General features: G+C 44.3%; 1 protein-coding gene across 1 annotated transcript in view; it reads right to left on the minus strand.

Annotated features, from left to right (window-relative positions):
• ADAM19 (ADAM metallopeptidase domain 19) overlaps positions 1 to 14,725 on the minus strand; it is a 75,416-nt gene extending 60,691 nt beyond the window's left edge. The window contains exons 1-3 of the mRNA XM_075856095.1: positions 14,441 to 14,725; positions 10,112 to 10,221; positions 5,414 to 5,484 (exon numbers count right to left, since the gene is read on the minus strand). Coding sequence (XP_075712210.1) covers positions 5,414 to 5,484; positions 10,112 to 10,221; positions 14,441 to 14,537 — 278 coding nt within the window. The 5' untranslated portion in view covers positions 14,538 to 14,725. The remainder of the gene's footprint in view (positions 1 to 5,413; positions 5,485 to 10,111; positions 10,222 to 14,440) is intronic.
• Positions 14,726 to 22,764: the final 8,039 nt, after the last annotated feature.

The raw sequence follows: 22,764 nt of genomic DNA on the forward strand, positions 1-22,764 counted from the left end.
CATACCCTTATGAGTGATCAACAATAGGGAAACAAACTCATGTTTTTCATAGCAACCAATCACAGAGCAGCTTTCAGTTCTTTACCTGCTCTAAGAAAAATGAAAGCTGTGTTGTGATTGGTAGCGGTTGGTAACATGGGCCGTTTTACTGTTAGGGTATGTTCACACGGCCGAAAAATCGGAAGCAGAACGCATCCAAACATATGCCCATTGATTTCAATGGGAAAAACTGCGTTTTTGGAGCAGTTTATCATTGACTCTATAGAAAACAGCTCCAAAAACGCAGCGAAAATCGCCAGTGCCTTAAAAAACGTCTGAAAATCAGGAGCTATTTTCCCTTGAAAACAGCTCTGTATTTTCAGACGTCTTTAGTCTAGCGTGTGAACATACCCTTAGCTCACCATCACCATGGCCAGTCGCTGCAGGCACGCAAGATGACGAACGGGGTACACGAAAAAGGGGCTTTTACAATTATCGGAAAACAGAGTGGTAGTAAGGGTATGTTCACACGGCCTATTTACGGACGTAATTCGGGCGTTTTTGCCCCGAATTACGTCTGAAAATAGTGCCTCAATAGCGTTGACAAACATCTGCCCATTGAAAGCAATGGGCAGACGTTTGTCTGTTCACACGAGGCGTAATTTACGCGCCGCTGTCAAAAGACGGCGCGTAAATAGACGCCCGCGTCAAAGAAGTGACCTGTCACTTCTTTGGCCGTAATTTGAGCCGTTATTCATTGACTCCAATGAATAGCAGCGCTAATTACGGCCGTAATGGACGCGGCGTTCAAGCGCCTGCACATGCCGATACGGCTGAAATTACGGGGATGTTTTCAGGCTGAAACATCCCCGTAATTTCAGCCGAAACGGACGCCCTCGTGTGAACATACCCTTAGGCGTTCCTTCAGATTCAGTTCACTAGTCCTGTATCTACATACCCTGGCAGAGCAGCCAGTCAGTGCCCCCGGGCACTCAGGAAAATATACACCCCTGCTGGAAAAAAAACCTTAAAGCTTTTGCATTTAGCATCTATGACATTGACAAAAGCAAGAAGCTTTCTCTGCTGCCATGGCAGCCTTGTCCCAAGAGATATACAGAAAGCAGATGACTCTCATGGGACCGCGCACAACCGTTCATGCTACCTCCCCATTCACAATATTAGATTTCCAGTTCGTGCAAACATTTCAGGAAAATTTCATTAAAGGGTTGGTCCAGTCTTATTCAAATAAAGGCTTAATCGTATAATGAAAAGCTATGCAATTTAATATAACTATTTTAAAGATCTCTGCTTGCTGTCAGTACGCAGAATCATTCATTGTTTACATTCAGAGGATGAAAATCCATTGTGATCTAGTCTCCAATTGTCACACAAATGCCATTGCAAGAAATCCAACATTGTTGGATATTTTATAATCTGAAACATGAAACAGCACGTACACATTCACACTGTGATCTAGCACGATCAAACACCGGACTTGAATCATCAGTTCTGACCAATAGGTTATCTGTGAATTAACCCCCAAAAAATTATAAATCCAAGTCAGCTTTAGGTCATCTGCTGTACCAAATGGGTGCTATAGTGGCAGGGCCCCATTGCCATATTAGTGGATTCTCTTGTGCCCCAGTCTAACCCTGGTCCCACTGTCTCCTGCCGCATCAGCTACAAAAAATACTTATATGGCATGTTAATCAATAGTGGTTCCCCCAGGCCAGGCCCCCTTTATTAGTCCAGAGATGCATGCAGCATAGTCCTCGGAGGGTGCTCGTTGAAATCCTATGTCCTATGATTGCAGGGAATCCCAAATGTGAGACTCTTGCTATGAGCATGTATGAAGGGGACCTGCAATATAAAAAGGGTTTGTACAAAAAGGACGAGCTCCTTTAATTTACGCCTCACATGTCTACCTGATTTGATGGACAATTAGCAACTATGCAAGAAATTTCTAGTGACCGTCCTAGATCAATTAATGCATATTGCACAGTTTATATTAATATAATATGTCATGTTGATAGATTGTCTTTAACGTTGGCGCCCAACGTAAGTTCTGAATAATCAGTTTTCCTTGTGCCGTTTAGCTTACTCATTCATAATTTTTTTCCTTCCAGACTCTCGTCTCGGAAGCCTGAGAAAGATAATGTCATTAGAGATTGTCATAAAGCAGGCCGCCGTCCCCTTCCTCTCCTCCGCAGAAAGGAGGGGGGGGAGGCTCAGCTACAGGTTTCATTAAGCTAAAAGCATGATGGATGTCACAGGGGAATATTCTGGCTAAAAGCCTTTGCAAGATCTATCACACAATGAGATCAGTGTGAGACGGGTCCAGCACACATACTCCATGTGATGTCACTGAGATGATCTCATCATTCACACCAGACAAGGGCAGTAAATGGCTCTTAAGGTCACATCTTGCAGCCGGCATAAGATTACCATGATTTGCGATCATTTAACAATGGGGAGTGTGAGCGGAAGAGCTGTGGATTTTCATGAATGGAGCGTATCTCTTATTTTACTCATTTCCAAGCACCTCCTAAAGAATGCACTTCCCCTTGTCCCTACAAGCCGGCCATACACAAGATAAACAGCGGGACCAGCCGACAATCTAATGTGTATGGGTGCCTCCCGGCTGCGCGCAACAGCAGATGTTGGAGTGAGGCCCCATACACACGACCGTAGTCTTTATCCGTAATTACAGATCAGGTAATTACGGATGATATTGTGGACCCATTCATTTCTATAGGCCACATACACCTTTCCGTATACTTACGGATGTGTGTCCAGGACATAGAAATTATCTTCAAAATATAGAACACGTCCTATTCCTGTCCGCAATTGCGGCCCGGAGTCCCCCATAAAAGTGTACGGGCGCTTCCGCAATTGCGGACATCTCCATAAGTGCATCCGTACCATATTTACGGACAGTAAAAACACTTACGGTCGTGTGTGGGGCAATAGCTGTCGGCTTAAATGAATTTCCACCCTTGAACTCCATTTTTTTTTTTTTTTTATCTAAATAGGTGTAACATTCATTAATTTCTTATTATAGAATTATTGCAGTCAGAGTTTTGGTTTTCTGATACAGAGCAACAATTCTCTTGCATAGACATGGTTTTAAAAGATAACATCCCGTAGCCACCACTAGAGGGAGCTTAGGAACTTTTTGCATACAGTGTCTACATTCATCTCAATAATAAACCAGTATGCAGCCCAAATGATGTCTTTGGAGGGAACTTGAAGCTTTGTATCAGTTAAACGGAGCTCTGACTGCCATAAAGATATATTACAAAATTAATCACTATAGAATTTATGACCTAAAAACAACATGGTGTTAGAAGTTGGAGATTCACTTTATGTTCACAGTTTTATAGGAAAGCAATTACCAAGATCAGCAATCTGTTCGGCTTTTCACACCACATAAATTGATGGCCTATTTAAAGGATATGCTATAAATGTGTAGTCGGTGGTGATTGCACTGCAGGACCGCCACCGGTTCTAGACGATTGCTAAAACAAAGAGGCTGGGACTCCTGACAGCTGCGCTCAGACAAAGAGTTGACCCGCTGACCGTAAAAAGCTAACTTTGTGTTTCCATAGTGAACCCAAGTTTGCCACAGGACACCAATGCTCCTCATAATTATTTATTAAAGGGGTTGTCCGACCAATCCTATTAGCGCGTATGTGCGTCAAGGCAAAGGCAGTTCCCTCAATTAACCCGAATGGAGGGCCGCTACAAAAAACGCCCTTTCTGTAGGACATTAGTAAAGGGGTTTTCTGACCCTCCCAAAAAATCTAGTTTAAACGACTCTACAAATTCTCTGGTAACGGTCACTGTTGTCCCCCTCCGGACAATACATCACTGCTGCGGATAGCATCCGACCGCCGCAGTCACATAGCGCAGGACCACAAGTCAAAATTTAACATTTCTCCATTTTAAAAAGAAAAATCTGGAATTTTCTATCTGTACGTTCCCCAATTCATCCCCCCTCCCCCTTCCCCGATGCTTTGAGATGGAGGCAGGAGAAGACTGCAGGAAGTTATATCTGGCCTACATAGATAAATATGAGTCACCGTGTTCTACATCTCAGCTTTGATTTTTATTTGCAATTGCCCTTTTGTTGCTTTCTATAAATTGATCTGAGATTTTCTCTGGCGTCCTCTGGCATAAAAGACTGAGTCCGTTATTTCACTTTCATGACAGGAGACAGGAAGCTCTTAAGATCTAAAGACATCTCTATCAGTGATTGGCGGCCGTTGACACTTAAAGGAACAAGATGTGAAAAATGACTTCTGACATCACTATTGGATGCTTTATGGATGCTGCAATGTCTAGCTGCAAAGCATTGCATTCATTTACTGCACATCGAAGACGTACAATCTGAGTGAATTTCAATTTTCTGCCTATATTTATAGACATAGCACTGGGGCCATGTAGAGAATTAATACTGGAGCATTAATACTGGAGCTGGTAAATCCTAGCCAAAATTTTTTGTCATAATGTTCGTAAATAATACCACCATACAGTGCTGACATAATAGTCCCATACGTTGCCCACATAATATATAAAATAATAGTGCCATCCAATATAAAAATACCACACAGCCAGCATCACAATGTAAATATGATACAACCTACAGAGGAAGATATAGAAATGATGGAGCAGGATGGTAGAGGCCTATGAGCAATTGCCCCATCATCCCTCGTGCATGTATATTCTTTCTGGGTCCTCCTTGGACAACTCCTCCCAACATCCTACTAAGGCACCCATGGTTGATAGGGGGAGGGTTCCCCAAAGGAAGCCCCTTCTGTTATCAATAGAGGCTCTTTCTGGAGATGGAAATGCTTCATTTCCTTAATTCTCCAGCAGTGAGAGCCTTAAAGGGGTTTTCACATCTTGGACAATTATGGCATATCCACAGGATATGCCATAAAAGTCAGATAGATGCGGGTCCCACATCTGGGAACCGCACCTATCTCTAGAACAGGGCCCCCTAAACCCCGTTCTAGCTTACTCCGCTCTGCTGGCTCCCGGCCACTTCCTGGTTAGGTGGTCGGGCGTGCCGGAAACAGCGTAGCTCGGCGAGCACTCGGCTGTTTCCGTAACTCCCAACCACCTAACCAGGAAGTGGCCGAGAGACAGCGGAGCCGAGTGAACTAGAACAGGGTTTTGGGGGCCCCGTTCTAGAGATAGGTGCGGCTCCCAGATGTGGGACCCGCATCTATCAGACTTTTATGGCATATCCTGTGGATATGTCATAATTGGCCAAGATGGGAAAACCCTTGCAGGTGCCAAAAGTGAACAAGCCCTTTAAATCTCCGCCCCCACACTTTATGTATATAGAGCAGGCAAAAAAAAAAATTGCTATATTTTCTATATTCTAAGATTTTTAGAATTTTTATTCATGACTTGATTTCATACTCACTCGTTTTTCTTTAGAGTTAGAGTCATCTTCCTCCCTTCAGCCATCACCATCACTTCTGCATATGTCGGATACTGGAAAAAAAATATTTGCGAATCTGACTTGTTATGTAGTCATATTCCTCCCACTCCCCAACTGTGTGTCAGCCGATCTGTCGTTCTGGCATTGTGTTCATGAACCAGGAGGATTAGGATGAACAGTATCATCGGTTGCATCCCAGTAGAACCAGTTATTTTATACTGGGAGGATAGATGAAAAATAGAATTTATATGGTAAGGAATATTATTTTTAAAATTAAATATGGTTATGATCAGTAAACTATGCTAGATCTTTGGCTACAATGGTTGCTGGCCTGGTATAGCCATTTAAAACCTAAAGAAAGGAATCTGTGGGACAGGAGATAAAGTAAAATTCATTTAATCCAGTATTAAAGGTGCAGTAGAAAACCTTGAGGATGCACAAAATAAAATGCTAACATAAAATATGCCACTATGACTTTAAATCTTCTTGACCTGGTCTTGTATTGAGCCTGTACACCGCTCAATTTCCAAGAAAAGGCGATCAGAAATGAAGCGGCACAGCGCTCACCCGGGCGCTTCTGCCGCTTGTTGTCAAAAGTTTTTTAAAAGTTTAGTTACCCTATGCAGTTCTGTGCTAGATTATTGGAAGTCCTGGATTATCAGATGCCGGGTTAGGCTCAGTTCACATCTTGTTTTGTGCACACGTTTGTGGTATACGACGAGGTGTAAGTTTTTAAAGTTACAAAAACCTATGCATTTGTAACATACGCTTACGTTCCTGTAGTATACGTCGTATACGTTTTTATACGTTTGCGTCCATTCTCCTAAAAAACGTATACTTTTTTTGTTCTTGAGCTAAATCTAATTTTGTAAAGTCAAGATTTCCCATATATAGTGAGAAAAACGTATACGTCTTACGTATGCAAACGTAGGGTTTAAGATTGCATACGCTATTGACTTTAATACAAATAAAAATGTATACGCGTGGTATACATTTTGGAAAAGTACTGAAAAGCGTAGTAAACTACGCTTTTCAGGACATGGAAAAAAAAAAGGTTAGAATGTAAGAACGCAAAACGTATGCACAAACTACACCATTAGGGCATGACCACACGTGGCGGATTTCCTCCGCAACTGTCCGCATCAATGCCGCACCTAATCCGGGTTGCGGATTACGGCTGCGGATCTGCACAAAATGTGCAGTAAATTGATGCGGACTAGCTGCTGCGGACTGCGGGAAAAGTGCTTCCCTTCTCCCTATTATCAGTGCAGGATAGAGAGAAGGGACAGCACTTTCCCTAGTGAAAGTAAAAGAATTTCATACTTACCGGCCGTTGTCTTGGTGGGTGACGCGTCCCTCTTTCGGCATCCAGCCCGACCTCCCTGGATGACGCGCCAGTCCATGTGACCGCTGCAGCCTGTGCTTGGCCTGTGATTGGCTGCAGCCGTCACTTACACTGAAACGTCATCCTGGGAGGCCGGACTGGAGACAGAAGCAGGGAGTTCTCGGTAAGTACGAACTTCATTTTTTTTTACAGATACATGTATATTGGGATCGGTAGTCACTGTCCAGGGTGCAGAAACAGTTACTGCCGATCGCTTAACTCTTTCAGCACCCTGGACAGTGACTATTTACTGACGTCTCCTAGCAACGCTCCCGTCGTTACGGGAGCCCCATTGACTTCCTCAGTCTGGCTGTAGACCTAGAAATACATAGGTCCAGCCAGAATGAAGAAATGTCAAGTTAAAAAAGCAAGACGTATCCGCAGCACACAAAACATGTGCATGACAGCTGCGGACTTCATTGCGGAACTTTGAATCTCCATTGAAGTCAATGGAGAAATTCCGCCATGAGTCCGCCACTGCTCCGCAACAGACAGAGCATGCTGCGGACACCAAATTCCGCTCCGCAGCCTATGCTCCGCAGCGGAATTTTACGCCTCGTCTAAACGAACACTGCTAAATTAAAGTGTAAGTCAATGGACAAACGGCTCCGCTGCGGATTAACGCTGCGGAGTGTCCGCAGCGGAATTTAAGTGAAATTCCGCCACGTGTGGTCATGCCCTTAGGGCATCCGTCCTGACCATAGAAATCAATGTACACGTTTTGATACTGTTTTTTCATGTCAAAACCTGCACGTCAGACATACATTAAGGGCGGATTCACAAGAACGTGAGTCCGTGCAGGTCGCGTGGTTTTCACGCGGCACGCATGGACCAATAGAAGTCTATGGGGCAGTTCAGACATTCCGTGCTTTTTGCGCAGCGTTTGTCCACTGCGTAAAAAGCGCGACACGTTCAATATCTCGGCGTATTTCGCGCATCACGCACCCATTGAAGTCAATGGGTGCGTGAAAACCACGCAGGTCGCACGGAAGCACTTCCGTGCGAACTGCCTGTTTCGCGCAACAGCTGTCAAAAGGATGAATGTAAACAGAAAAGCACCACGTGCTTTTCTGTTTACAAACATCCAAATGGCGTGTCATAATTATGGCGGCTGCGCGAAAACCACGCAGCTGCGCATCATATGCTGCTGCCTCACGGAGCAGGTAAGTGGCTTTTGCGCAGGCAAAATGCCGCGTGTTTTGCGTGCGCAAAAACGCCACGTTCGTCTGAATCAGCCCTAAAAGCGAGATGTGAACTTAGCCTAAGGGCGGATTTACACGAGCGTGTGCGTTTTGCGCGCGCAAAAGGCACTTAACAGCTCCGTGTGTCATGCTCATATGGTGCGCGGCTGCGTGCTTTTCACGCAGCCGCCATCATTAACCCCTTAATGACCGGGCCATTTTGCACGTTAATGACCAAGGATTATTTTTTGTTTTTTCACGGTCGCATTCCAAGAGTCGTAACTCTTTTTTTATTCCGTCTATATAGCCGTATAAGGGCTTGTTTTTTGCGGGACGAGATGTATTTTGTAATTGGACCATTTTTAGATGCTTATAACATATTGATTAACTTTTATTAACTTTATTTTAGGAGAGAATTGAAAATAAGCAGCTATTCCAGCATTGATTTTCACGTTATAAGTTTACGCCGTTTACTATGCAGCGTAAATAACATGTTAACTTTATTCTGTGGGTCGGCACGATTACGGGGATACCAAATATGTAAAGGTTTTATATGTTTTCCTACGTTTGCACAATAAAAACCCTTTTAGAAAAAAATTACTTGTTTTTGCATCGCCGCATTCCAAGAGCCGTAACGTTTTTATTTTTCCGTCGATGTGGCCGTACGTGGGCTTGATTTTTGCGGGCCAATGTGTCGTTTTTATTAGTACTATTTTGGGGTACATAGGACTTATAGATTAACTTTTATTTTATTTTTTATGGGGGGAATGGGAGAAAACAGAGAATTTTGACGTTGTTTTTTGCGTTTTCTTTGGACGCCGTTCATCCGGCGGTTTAATTAATATGTTCATTTTATTGGTCAAGTTGTTACGAACGCGGGGATACCATATATGTGTATGTGTGATTTGTTTTGACCGTTTTACTAAATAAAACCACTTTTTGGGCCAAAAAAGTAGTTTTATTTGACTTTGACTGTAATTATTTTTTATTTTTTTTTCACAAACTTTATTTAACGGATTTACATTTTTTTTTTTAGTCCCACCAGGGGTCTTCACTATGCGATGTGCCGATCGCATATATAATGCTTTGGTATACTTAGTATACCAAAGCATTATTGCCTGTCAGTGTAAAACTGACAGGCAACCTGTTAGGTCATGCCTCTGGCATCGCCTAACAAGCAGATGCTGAAGGCAGACCTGGGGGTCTTTGTTAGACCCCCGGCTGTCATGGAAACCCGACGGCGACCCGCGATTTGTTTGCGGGGGCGCCGATCGGGTGACAGAGGGAGCTCCCCCCTCTGTCAAACACATTAAATGCCGCTGTCACTATTGACAGCGGCATTTAATGGGTTAAACTGCCGGAATCGGCGCGCGCTTCGATTCCGGCAGTTGCAGCAGGAGCCAGGCTGTGTATAACAGCCGTGCTCCTGCCGCTGATCGCGTGGGTACAGTCTCAGTACCCGCGCCATCACAGGACGGATATATCCGTCCTCCTGCGCGAACTAGCAGCTGCTGAGGACGGATATATCCGTCCTTCGGCGTTAAGGAGTTAATGACACTCCGCTTGGATGTTTGTAAACAGAAAAGCACGTAGTGCTTTTCTGTTTACATTCATTTTTTTACTGCTGTTGTGCGAATAACGTGCGTCCCACGGAAGTGCTTCCATGTGGTGCGGTGCGTGAAAATCACGCGCACCACACGGAAGCACTTCCGTGGGACGCACGTTATTCGCGCAACAGCAGTAAAAAAATGAATGTAAACAGAAAAGCACTACGTGCTTTTCTCACGACAGGTTCTATATTTCTGCGTTTTTTGCGCATCACGCACCCATTGAAGTCAATGGGTGCCATTGACTTCAATGGGTGCGTGATGCGCAAAAAACGCAGAAATATAGAACCTGTCGTGAGTTTTACGCAGCGGACTCACGCTGCGCAAAAATCACGGACAGTGTGCACTGCCCCATAGACTTGCATAGGTCCATGCGACCCGCATGAAGTTCACGCGGGTTGCACGGACGCAAATCACGTTCGTGTAAATCCGCCCTTATAGGCACGTCATTGCAATATTCTCGGATTGAATCACAGAGGTCAATGCCATTTGCACACAATCCACTCACTTTGTTTCTGAGTTTATTTTGTAGACCATTGGGCGTCAACCAGCGTGGGCTTATCACTTCAGAATGAGACCAAATCTTCTCAAGATGAGAGGGCTGATGACTTATTCCTGGAACGGAAAATGTAAAAATGAGATTCAGTAACAGGAAATATGAAAAGAAATAAAACAATAGATGGCTAATCGCTCACTGCAATATAATGTAAAGGTGGCACAATGAACTGGCTACCTTAAAGGGGTTTTCTGATTGTCCAAGGGGGGTAAATGCCATAATATAATACATGATTTATTACTCACCTGATGAATCCCTCACCATTCCTGCGCCGCCGCTCCAACGGTCCCCTAGTATAACCACGTGGGCACGTCATTGCAGTGGAACAGAAAAAGAAGACCGGCGAGAACCGCCGGAGCAGCGACGCTGGAACACTGAGGAATTCATCAGGTGAGTAATGGATCTTTTATTATTTGATTGCATTTTTTCCATGTAGCCAATCGGAAAACCCATTTAGGGTAGCCAGGTTGCTACGCTATTTTTCCGGTACCGGTCGGATCTGTCACGGAGTCCCCTAAAGAAGCCTCCAATGCAGATGTGAACCAGGCCTTACGCAGAACTGGAGATATGGGGGAAGGAATTTTACTGAATTGCCTGTCAGATGAAGAAAAAATCTATGTCTTAAACAAACAAACCTTTTGTGACATCTGAGGAAAACTAATATCCAAATATTTACCCTCTAACGTGACACAGGAACAATTTCCCTTTGACCTGTGGAAAAGTTGGGAGATAGGACAACACATTACTGACCCAGGGCAGGGTTGCCATGTTGAGATGGATATACATAGTGGTGGCAGGCATTTTGCCGCCATTAGACTATCAGACTACTAGAGTTTGGTTACCTCACATCAATGGCTAAACATTACCCTAGCTTTGGACGCAACGATATTCACCATAACTGGATAAAATAAGAAATTATTCCCTTTGTAGAAAAAAAATAATCCCAAAAAATAATGGCAGCCTTCAGTTTATGTTCAGGTCTTGTCCCTTTGAAGGGGTATTTCCACAATAGACATTTATCACCTATACACAAAATAGGTGATAAGTGTCTGATCACTGGGGACCCCGCCGCTGGGATCCCCACAATCACTAGAACGGCCATCCCGAGCCCCCGTTCCCTCTCACTGCAAGACCGAGGTGAGGAGAAATATGAATGGATCAGCAGTCGAGCATTGGAAATGTACTGTAATATATCTTCCTAGAAACATGACAGGTTCCATCACCTGCTTAATCCCCTCAGGATGTGATTGTGGTTCTATGTAAAGTACTTTCCACCCTTTGACACTCCTCAGAGATTTCCGCTACTCCAAATATCTGACACATTGCTCATAATACAACTGATATTTAATGAGTTATTTTGCAGGTGACTGAACCCTCAGTAGATACGGTTTGGACATTTTACAGCACACCACCGCCGCTTCATTTTGGGAATATTTTCTTCTATTTCTATGATACATGGAATTCCCCTTTAAGGTGGCCATACACAGCACCGGATTACAGGGAGGGCATAAGGGGCATGTACCCCAGGGCCTATCATATTTACTTATCTATATATCTTTTTTAATTCAATGACTCTTTAAGTAGGTATTTATGACCTGGAAACCTATACGAAGGTAGAAACATTTAAGAGGGCTCCAAAATTTACTAGAGGGCCCTATCAAAAGCTTGCTATGGGATTCAGCATCTTCTAGTTCGCCCCTGGCTGTCGCAATTTATATGGGGAGTGTGTACACTGCTCACCTCTGGGACCAACACCTTTAAGGAAACTTGAGATCCAAGTTCCATGCATGCCTGCGGCTGTCTCTTTTGAAGTCCGTACACATAATATACATAATAGATGAATGGCTGCCAAGCCCGCCGATTTTGGACGGCAGATGATGTCTCTCCCCGGACTACAGATGTTGAGAGAGATAAGGATCGGGCGGTTGGATTTCAACATGCCCGATCCTTGTGTTTGTAAGGAGATAAGCCGCTGCCAGTGGTCTGCAGTGTCTTATTCCCTTCTCCCAATTGAAAACACATGGACAATCGGCCACGCCGAGTATGCATGTGTATAGAGAGGACGGGAGGATTAGCGGTCAGCCGAGCAACAGATTGGGCTACAGCTATCTAAAGTGTAGGGCCAACTTTATAGAGTCACCAGCTCGGCCATATCCATAACTGCCATACTTCATTGGAGAGGGCAATGGGCATGTGCGGTATCCTCTCCTACCAGATCTGTCCAAAATGTCAGGCCATACGTGGGGAATTTAACAATTTTTTTTTGTACATTTAATTAAAATGTGATGGTTGATCTACTCTACAGGGATATTTCCCCTCACAAAATGACCGGCACATTTATTCTGCCTTTCCAGAATGTGACTGACGCTAAAGGAGGCGACACAGTCCTCTGAAAATATCTTCAAAAATCACCTCATGATAGGAGATGATTAGTGAATACCAGTAAGTGACAAGTCCGGCCTGTGCCAAGAATCCACCCACCCTCATCACCCGGATCTATAAATTCCCCACCACTCGTCTATATATAGTAGGCTATATATACTGCACTATATAAACATGACACGTCCAACATACATTGCACAGTATGAGTACACACCGCCCGTCTACAGCAAGTATATAAGATATGTAGACATCCAGTATAAATGGATTTAAAGAACTTTCCACCTTTTGAAACAAAAAAAAACGTAAAATAGGAAAATAGAAGTGCTCGAGTGCAGCCATTTCTTAGTTAGGGCCCCCTGCACACGACCGTGCCCATGATTACGGCCGGTGATTACAGGCACGGCCGGTCGCAGACAGTCAACCGCAATTGCGGGCCGTGCTCCCATTATAAAGTAAGGCAGCACGGTCTATAAAATAAAAAAATAGGACATGTCCTAATTTTTGCCAGTCGTTTCTACGGCCCGGACACCTTCCCGTAAATATATGGGAAGGTGTGCAAGGGCAACAGAAATGAATGGGTCCGTCCGTACTTTGATGCATAATTACGGCCCGTAATTGCGGATCAAAATTACGGCAGTGTGCATGGGGCCTAAATCTGTGTCTGGGACTACATTTCAACATTACAGTCCCCTGGAGTAGTCACCCAGCTTTCCTAGACTCCTGAACGGCATATCTGCCTACTGTGCAGCAATATAGAAGAAGGGGGTATAACTAGGAAGATCTGCTATTCTGGGGTTTGGGGAAGCTGGGTGACAGCGCTTATAGGAGCTGAATTTTTCTAAAACAAAGAGTTGGTTTAGCTAAGCAATAAACATTTAATTATGTATCGTGTCTTTGCGCTAATTATTTGCAAAAAAAAAATGTCGGACACACAACTGCCTAAACCTGCTGTACAGGTCCTGCCAATCAGTCCAGGAAAAATCAGTCCTGCCAATCAGTCCTGGAAAAATAATGAATAAATGTACAACACAGACAAATGTCACAAATATTGTTATTTTTGTTGGCAGAGCTTCAAAAGTTAAGGAAATAAATAGATAGGAAATTGATTCAATGAAATTATAACAGAGAGAGAGAGAGAAGAGAGAGAAGAGAGAGAAGAGAGAGAAGGGAGAGAGAGAAGGGAGAGAGAGAAGGGAGAGAGAGAGAAGAGAGAGAAGAGAGAGAGAGAGAAGAGAGAGGAGAGAGAGAGAGAGATAGAGAGAGAAGAGAGAGAAGAGAGAGAAGGGAGAGAGAAGGGAGAGAGAGAAGGGAGAGAGAGAAGAGAGAGAGAAGAGAGAGAGAAGAGAGAGAGAGAAGAGAGAGAGAGAAGAGAGAGAGAGAGAAGAGCGAGAGAGAGAGAAGAGAGAGAGAGAAGAGAGAGAGAAGAGAGAGAAGAGAGAGAGAGAAGAGAGAGAGAGAAGGGAGAGAGAAGGGGGAGAGAGAGAGAGAGGATAGATAGATAGATAGATAGATAGATAGATAGATAGATAGATAGATAGATAGATAGATAGATAGATAGATAGATAGATAGATAGATAGATAGATAGATAATAGTTTCATGAGTATCTCTCATCTATTATCTATGAGTTAATTATATACCCAATAGAAGTCATATAAATATATATTTTGTCTACTTTCTTTTAGGTATTTAAAATAATTTTAATGGGTAAGTCATATATATATACACACACGTAGTAATATAAGACTCACAAGACACATAAGATACTATAGTAACTCGTGCATGGCACACACCACTATACATATATACACAGCAGTCAGTATATATATATATATATATATATGCAGTGATTCTAAGTGTGAGCTCCGTGCACTCGCCTGCTGCTGCTGCTGCTGCTGCTGCTGTCCCGGCGGTCGGCGCAGGTGTTCCCAGCATCATCACCATCCAGATCCCCATCCACACACGGGTCCCCCCGGGCCAGGCAGCTCCGTCCTCCATCCGCGGGACCCCCGGCTTCTACCCGAGTCCACATGCAGCCCCAGAGCATGTCACCACCCGCGCTGCCCGGAGCCGCCCTGCGCTGCGCCCTCCCGGATCAGTGTCCCCCGGACTGTGCAGTGTGCGGGATGCCGCTCTATATATATACGGCTGTGATGACGGCGCTGGGAGGATTAATGCAGCACTGGATTTGTATAGAGGCCAAGAGGAGGACATGCAGGGGAAGTACCAGATAACAGGGAGCCCCCTCCTCCACTCTGTGCATGGTTTTTGTTTTGGTTCCCCCATCAGTGTATCACCCGGAATCACCCTCAATGGTCTCCATCATATTCATTCATTACATCCTTTATTATAGTACATGGGGGGAATCCTGATCCTCAAACTGTACTTATAATGGATGTCTTCTGTCTGTCCCAGCAAAAGTCTCTTTTTCGTCTTCTATACAATTTTTATGTTTTAATTACTTAAACATTAAAAAGAAAAAAAAAAAAAAAAAAAGAAAAAAAAACTGAAGGCTCGCCCTGGCGATCAGCTGATTACTGTGGATGCGGCTTCTCTAAATTGTGGCGCCACATGGTCGTGCAGCCGCTGCTAGTATTACATGGCACTAAGGTCACGCCAAGTCCGCCAGAGGGGGCTGCTCTTTCTGGTGGCAATCTGCTCTGGTTCATAGAGGAGGGGTCCCAATGGGACCTCTCTTTATAAAGTACATGTGGCCTAATATAAACAGGGGTTGCCCAGAAAGGACAATCCTTTAAAGAGGAATTGTTAGTTCTCCCGACATGTCTGTTTTAGCAAATACTTGTATTCCCCATAAAATAGCAATTCTGAAGCATCTTTTATTAAAACTCTACATTGTACCATTCCTCTGCTATTCCTCCTGCAAATGTATGAGTAAATTGACAACTGGGTGTTACCAGTTGGGGGGTGTCACTACACGGACTGACAAAGTCCAATCATTGCTGACAGAGTGAGATTGTGCAGGGACACACACTAGGGGAATGGTAACACCCAGTTGTCAATGTATTCAGACATTTCTAGGAAGAATAACAGAGGAACTGCACAACGCAGCTTTCTAAGAGAAGATTCTCTAGCAATGTTATTTCATTGGAAAAACAATTATTTACTAAAACAGACGTCAGGAAAGGTGACAGATCTTCTTTAAATGGGGCATTTGTAGCAGGCAATTTATGGGGGCCTCTGTGGTAGCCACTTAAAAGGGTAATCCTATCTCAGACATGTATGCCATAAATGTCTGACCCATCTCTGGTACCAGAGCCATAATGAGAGGGGGCTACAAAGGCAGGTGCTGGATGTTCCTGGAGGGGTGACAATAAGCCACTTTGCCTTGGCCGGGATATTTAGATACAGGGATGGTTGTAACAAGCTAAACCTTTGCCCCGGGTGCAGGGCAGCCATCAGGGCTGTAGTAGTGGTACTGCCATCAGGGGTCCAGCCACATGGCTGAAAAAAGGCCCCCCCCCCCCCCTTACTGCTCCCTCCTGTGACCCACCTCTTGAATCCCCCCTCATGGCCCCCCTCCCGGCCCCTTCCCCCGTAGACCTGCTGTAACTTCTCCCTCTCCTGGCAGGCTGTCAGGAGAGGGAGAACAATAATAGTAATAATAACCCCCCCCCTTTTTTTTTTTTTTTTAATTTCTATCTATCTATCTATCTATCTATCTATCTATCTATCTATCTATCTATCTATCTATCTATCTATCTATCTATCTCCTATCTATCCATCTATCTATCTATCTATCTATCTATCTATCTATCTATCTATCTATCTATCTATCTATCTATCAGCACCGGAGTCCCTGGGCAGAGCTCTAGTAGAAGCTCTGCCCGGGTACTTCAGCCCTGGGAAACCTACTAACCTCACTGTCTATTTATGGACAGTGACTTCAGAAGTTTCCCCAGGGCCATTCCCCGGGCGACGTATCCCACTGTATGCTATACAGTGGGATATGTTTTGTCTGAATTTAACAAAATCCAGGGCACCTAAACCATGGTTTCATTCATTGTTATTCACATCAGTACGAAAATCAATTAACATACAAACGTGAGTGCACCACTTGCCGTTGCCCAACCCTTGGTTATGGAGGGGGGCCCAGACTCTTTGGCTGTATGGGACCCAGAAATTCCTGATGGCGGCCCTGCCCGGGTGGACGGAAAGCCTAGCTATGGCTCTGTCTGAAACCCCCAGAGCTTGATTCCCCCAGGTGAGTCTATGCTCACATGACCTTTTTTGGTCTATGCTTGAGATAAACGCCAGGAAAACTCGCGACCTCTACGTTAAATGAAGGCTGTAATGGATGCCTAGCAGTGGCACCCATCACCCATAGACTATGGTATCTGTTTCACGTATACATCATGAACGTCTTATGACCCTTTTCATGACATATCCGTTTAACGTATCCCATTATAGCTTATAGGTTACAGCGATATCCGTCACCCATAGGCTACAATGTTATCCATTTAACGTACAGTATATGTCATGAAAAGATATTGAAAAGCTCATGATGTATCCATTTAACAGATGCCTGTGATGTATGCCATACAATGGCATCCGTCACCCATGGGCTCCCATGTTAAAAAAAAATCGTAGTCTACTACACGATTCCATCCCTTGTTTTTGCAATATACTGGCCAAATGGAGGCCAAAAGGAAGCTCTTTTGGCCTCCATCCGACAATGGAAACGTTTAGCGTATACGTTGGTAGCTTATGTACACGGCCCCCTCCATTCACATTTATGGGAGTTATTTATAGGCTTATTTACACGAGCGTAGTTCACGTCCGTGATACGCTCGTGATAATCACGCGCGTCGCACGGACCTATGTTAGTGAATGGGGACATTCAGACATTCCATGTTTTTCCCGCAGCGTGTGTCCGCTGCGTAAAACTCACGACATGTCCTATACTTGAGCGTTTTTCGCGCATCACGCACCCATTGAAGTCAATGGGTGCGTGAAAATCACGCGCAGCACACGGACGCACTTCCGTGTGCTGCGTGTGATTCGCGCAACTGTAGATCAAGAAATGAAGGAAAAATAAAACCACCTCCTTCATTTTATTTCCTAAACATCAAAACCGCGTGTCATAAGGATGGCATATGCGTGAAAATTACGCAGCCACGCACCAAACACTGATGACACACGGAACTGCAACGCGCAAAAAAACACTGCGTTTTTTGCGCGCGCAAAACGCACACGTTCTTCTGAATTTCGCCTTATGGAAAGAGTCAAGCAAGCTGCCGGCCACCTCGTTTGGAACAGGGAAGATATCCTGCAGATGTGCCATAAATATCTGAGACGGGAAGTCCTTCAAGATGAGACACTTGTTGCAGGTATTTTATGGGGGCATTTGTGACAATTAATAGGGGTATATGTGCAGTCTAGACAACCCCTATCTATAGGCCCTATTATGTCATGACATCATAGGGTGGGGGTCCCTGTCTCAGGACATCCCCTATAAGCCAGAGTGAAGAGGCGCTACCAGGTATAACAGGGGGGCATCTATGGCTTGCAGGCAATAGGAACTTTGGGGCCAGTAAAAAAGGGAGTCTTGAAAAATTTGATATAAGGGGGGAAGGTTGTACATATTTTGAATTTCCAAACTTTAAATTTTTTTTTATGTGGGATTGTTTTTCTGATAAAGTTAAAGGCTATGTAAACCTTTGAAAGGCAAACTTTTTGTTTTTAATAAAAAAGGTTTTATTAGTGCGTTTTGTGTAACTCTTGAAATACTTTATATTAAAAATTATTTTTACTTTTTTAGATACAGCTGCTCTGTATTCTCTATACAGAGCAGCTGTATCTAGCGCTACTCACTGAATCCGTCAGTCCCGCGGACCTGACGGGTTCAGTGTCGGCGGGTCCTGCATGTCACTGACTCGCAGGATCCACCAGTAATCAGGTCGTCAGGTTGGCGGGACTGACGGATTCAGTGAAAGGCGCTAGATACAGCTGCTCCGTATAGAGAATACAAAGCAGCTGTATCTAAAAAAGTTAAAAATAATTTTGAATAAAAAGTATTTACAAAGTTACACAAAACACACTGAAACCTTTTTATTAAAAAAAAGGTTTGCCTTTCAAAGTTTTACATAGCCTTTAATTAAATGTTTCTAGAAGGGGTTTGATAAGAACCTAGAAATTCCTAATACAGTAAAATTCCTATAGTGCGCAACGCCGGTCAATTTACATGCAAAAAAATTCCTGCAACGTGTAGATGAGATTACTTGAAATCTCATTCACTTTGCTAGTACTGTATTGTACTGTATACTGCAGGAAATCCGCGTGGCAAATCTGCACGTAATACGCATCGCGTGCATGTGGTCAAAGGGCAACTTAGGACCGTGTATGCCTATTCAGTAATCAAAAATAGATATTGGGATGCACTCCTCAATCTATTGGCGTGGTGCTAGTAAGGTAGGGACGAGAATCCCACAATATTGGAAATATAGAACCCCAGCACACACAGAGGTACACAAGAGATCCAGATGCAAACAAATTTAAGTTTTATTGCAACAAAAGTTGGTAAAGTTGAGGTAGTAAGCGACTTGGTAAAGACGTTTCGGCCGAACCTCGGCCTTTGTCACGGTCGCTGTTCGTAGATATCACTGGTATGGGATGTCCGCCGGATCTTCCCTGTGTGTCCTCAACTTTACCAACTTTTGTTGCAATAAAACTTAAATTTGTTTGCATCTGGATCTCTTGTGTACCTCTGTGTGTGCTGGGGTTATATATGCCTATTCAGTAGCATAGGTAAAGTCACTATATCCTCCTGACATATAGCTCTGACGTACACTGCGAACTGCAGTGTGAACAGACTCTAAGGGCAAAGCCCCACGTGGCGGAATTGCTCTGGAATTCCGCAGCGGACACTCCGCAGCGTTAATCCGCAGCGGACCCGTTTCTCCATTGCCTTCCACTGCTTTTTAGTAGTGTTCGTTTAGACGATGCGGAAAATTCCGCTGCGGAGCATAGGCTGCGGTGCGGAATTTGGTGTCCGCAGCATACAATGGATGTTGCGGACGTGTGGCGGACTGGTTGCGGACTCATTGCGGAAGTTCTACATTGACTTCAATGGAGATTCTAAATTCCGCAATGAAGTCCGCAGATGTAATGTAGATGTTATGTGTGCTGCGGAGCGTATTGGTTTTTTAACATGACATTTCTTCATTCTGGCTGGACCTATGTGTATTTCTAGGTCTACAGCCAGACTGAGGAAGTCAATGGGGCTCCCGTAATTACGGGTGACTATGTGTGTGCACCCGTAATTATGGGAGCATTACTAAGCGACGTCAGTAAATAGTCACTGTCCAGGGTGCTGAAAGAGTTAAGCGATCGGCAGTAACTGTTTCTGCACCCTGGACAGTGACTACCGATCCCAATATACAGCAACCTGTAAAAAAAAAGAAGTTCATACTTACCGAGAACTCCCTGCTTCTTCGTCCAGTCCGGCCTCCCGGGATGACGTTTCAGTCTAAGTGACGGCTGCAGCCAATCACAGGCCAATCACAGGCTGCAGCGGTCACATGGACTGCCGCGTCATCCAAGGGAGGTCGGGCTGGATGCCGAAAGAGGGACGCGTCACCAAGACAACGGCCGGTAAGTATGAAATTCTTTTACTTTCACTAGGGAAAGTACTTTCACCTCAATACGCAACGGCTAGTCCGCATCAATTTACTGCACATTTTGGGCAGATCCGCAACAGAATCTGCAACGCAGATTCTGTGCGGCATTGATGCGGACAGTTGCGGAAGAAATACGCCACGTGGGGCCATGCCCTAACAGATCTGTCTGCAGCAGATTGCTGACAGTTTCCAGTTACCAACAGGAGATTAATTTTTTATATACTGTTAAAAGTAACTGTAAAGGTAAGTAAAAACTACAAAAAGTTTATGAATATATATTACAAAGATGTTAGATTATACATGGGATGACTGTAATTAATAGTGGAGTTTCTGTCTAAGGGCCTATTCACATGTTGCGGTAATAACGCGTTTTTTGTTGGGTTATCTTTAACTAAAACGCAATATAAACCCAAATATTCCTAGACCTGCAGACTTTTTCAACAATTTTGTTGTGTCCATCAGCAGGGAACCTGAAATAGTGATCAGATGTCGATCAGGACACCCAATAACTATTTACATGTCCGATTGGCACACCATAGAGAACAGCTTATCATGATCATGCCTCAACGGGATTTCTTGTACAATAGGGTCCATGTTATAGCTCCACCTGGTGGTAGACCACAAGTTTAGTCTACCAACACACCTTTAGCCCCGGATGTCTCTGGCATCATTGGCGCAGAATAGCAACATGTGCACTGGCAGTGAAATTGTTAAAAATGTTTTGCATTTAATTGGTTTTATACATTTGGTGCAGCTATGCTTGTTCTATGAGACAGCTGTCTCACTTTTTAAAGGTACACACACCTGTCTGCAGCATATGTTGTTCACAATCTGCCGGCTTAATGACCCCCACATACAATGTAATCATCTATGACAGGAATGTAAGGATTTATCTGGGTCCATTTTTCCAAATAGTTTTATACTAACAAGTCAAAACAAGTCCGTGTGACGGCAGCTGCAGAGCCAGAATACTAGTGGAAGATTAAAATGAGGTGTGTACGGTGGCTGTGCGGGTTCAAAAATGTGATAGCAAATGGGGATTGAAAGTGAATGTCCACTTTGTTTCTTTTTATATCTAGTAAGTCCAAAGACTGTAATAATGATGTAATTTCTTAAAGGGATATTCCCATTTTGGACATTTATGGCATAGCCACAGAATATATCATAAATGTTTGATAGATGCAGGTCCCACCTCTTATATGTGGTGATGTGGCGTCAAGAGGCAGATGCTCACTTTGAATAGGTTTTATAGGATTGGAAAAACATAAATGCTTTCTTCCAGAAGCAGCGCCACACCTGTCCACGGGTTGTGTCTAATATTGCAGCTCAGCTACATGGAAGTGAAAGAAGGCACACAGATTCTTTCACTTCTATAGAGCTGAGCTGCAATACTAGACACAACCCGTGGACAGGTGTGGCGCTGCTTCTGGTGTAGACTTTTTGAGGATTTCCGCCACAGCTATTTTCTGCAACGTAAATCTGTCATCTGTGAACATTGCTTGCAGGGAAGAATACGCTGCTGCATAGAAGCACCGTAGGTCAGCACACAGCATGCCTGCAGCTCCATACTGCAGAAACGTCATGTGCCGCCGTATAGGCTCCGTGTATATGCTCTGTTTAAAGGCTCCGCGTGTCTACTCCGTGTATAGGCTCGGTGTATAGGCCCCGTGTATAGGCTCGGTGTATAGGCTCGGTGTATAGGCTCAGTGTATAGGCCCCGTGTATAGGCCCCGTGTATAGGCCCCGTGTATAGGCTCGGTGTATGGGCCCGTGTATAGACTCGGTGTATAGGCTCAGTGTATAGGCCCCGTGTATAGACTCGGTGTATAGGCTCGGTGTATAGGCTCAGTGTATAGGCCCCGTGTATAGGCTCGGTGTATAGGCCCCGTGTATAGGCTCGGTGTATGGGCCCGTGTATAGACTCGGTGTATAGGCTCAGTGTATAGGCCCCGTGTATAGACTCGGTGTATAGGCTCGGTGTATAGGCTCAGTGTATAGGCCCCGTGTATAGGCTCGGTGTATAGGCCCCGTGTATAGGCTCGGTGTATAGGCCCCGTGTATAGACTCGGTGTATAGGCTCCGTGTGTTGGCTCAGTGTATAGGCCCTTTGTATAGGCTTCGTGGACTTGCCAATGAGGGCTATATGTGTAGGTTTGTATAATTATTCATTGTAGTAAACAAGCGATACAGAGAATCATCTCCATTATCTGTAATGGGGTGTACACACCCAATTATATTAAAATAACGCCAAGTATAGTCCTGTGATGAGACCTTCACGGATTTATGACAGTCGACTTTCTTCTCTGGCATCATGATGAACAGCGTAACATTCTTTTCATCAAAAACATTTCTGCCGGACGCTATTTCTAGTCCTCCTGGGTGAACCACTGACAGCTGCTCGCAATAGGAACCAGACACAGCTGCCAAGCACTAAGTATAGGGGCGGTCATGTGTCATTACCAGTGAACAATAATCGAGATCAGCTGCTTCACAGACAGGGGGCACCACCGAGCCACATCATTTTTGTAAAATCATAGCAAAAACCTCTATATAACCGCAACATGTGAATACACCCCATTACCTCAAAG

Source organism: Rhinoderma darwinii, chromosome 3 (assembly GCF_050947455.1).
Source record: "Rhinoderma darwinii isolate aRhiDar2 chromosome 3, aRhiDar2.hap1, whole genome shotgun sequence".
Classification (NCBI taxonomy): domain Eukaryota; kingdom Metazoa; phylum Chordata; class Amphibia; order Anura; family Rhinodermatidae; genus Rhinoderma; species Rhinoderma darwinii.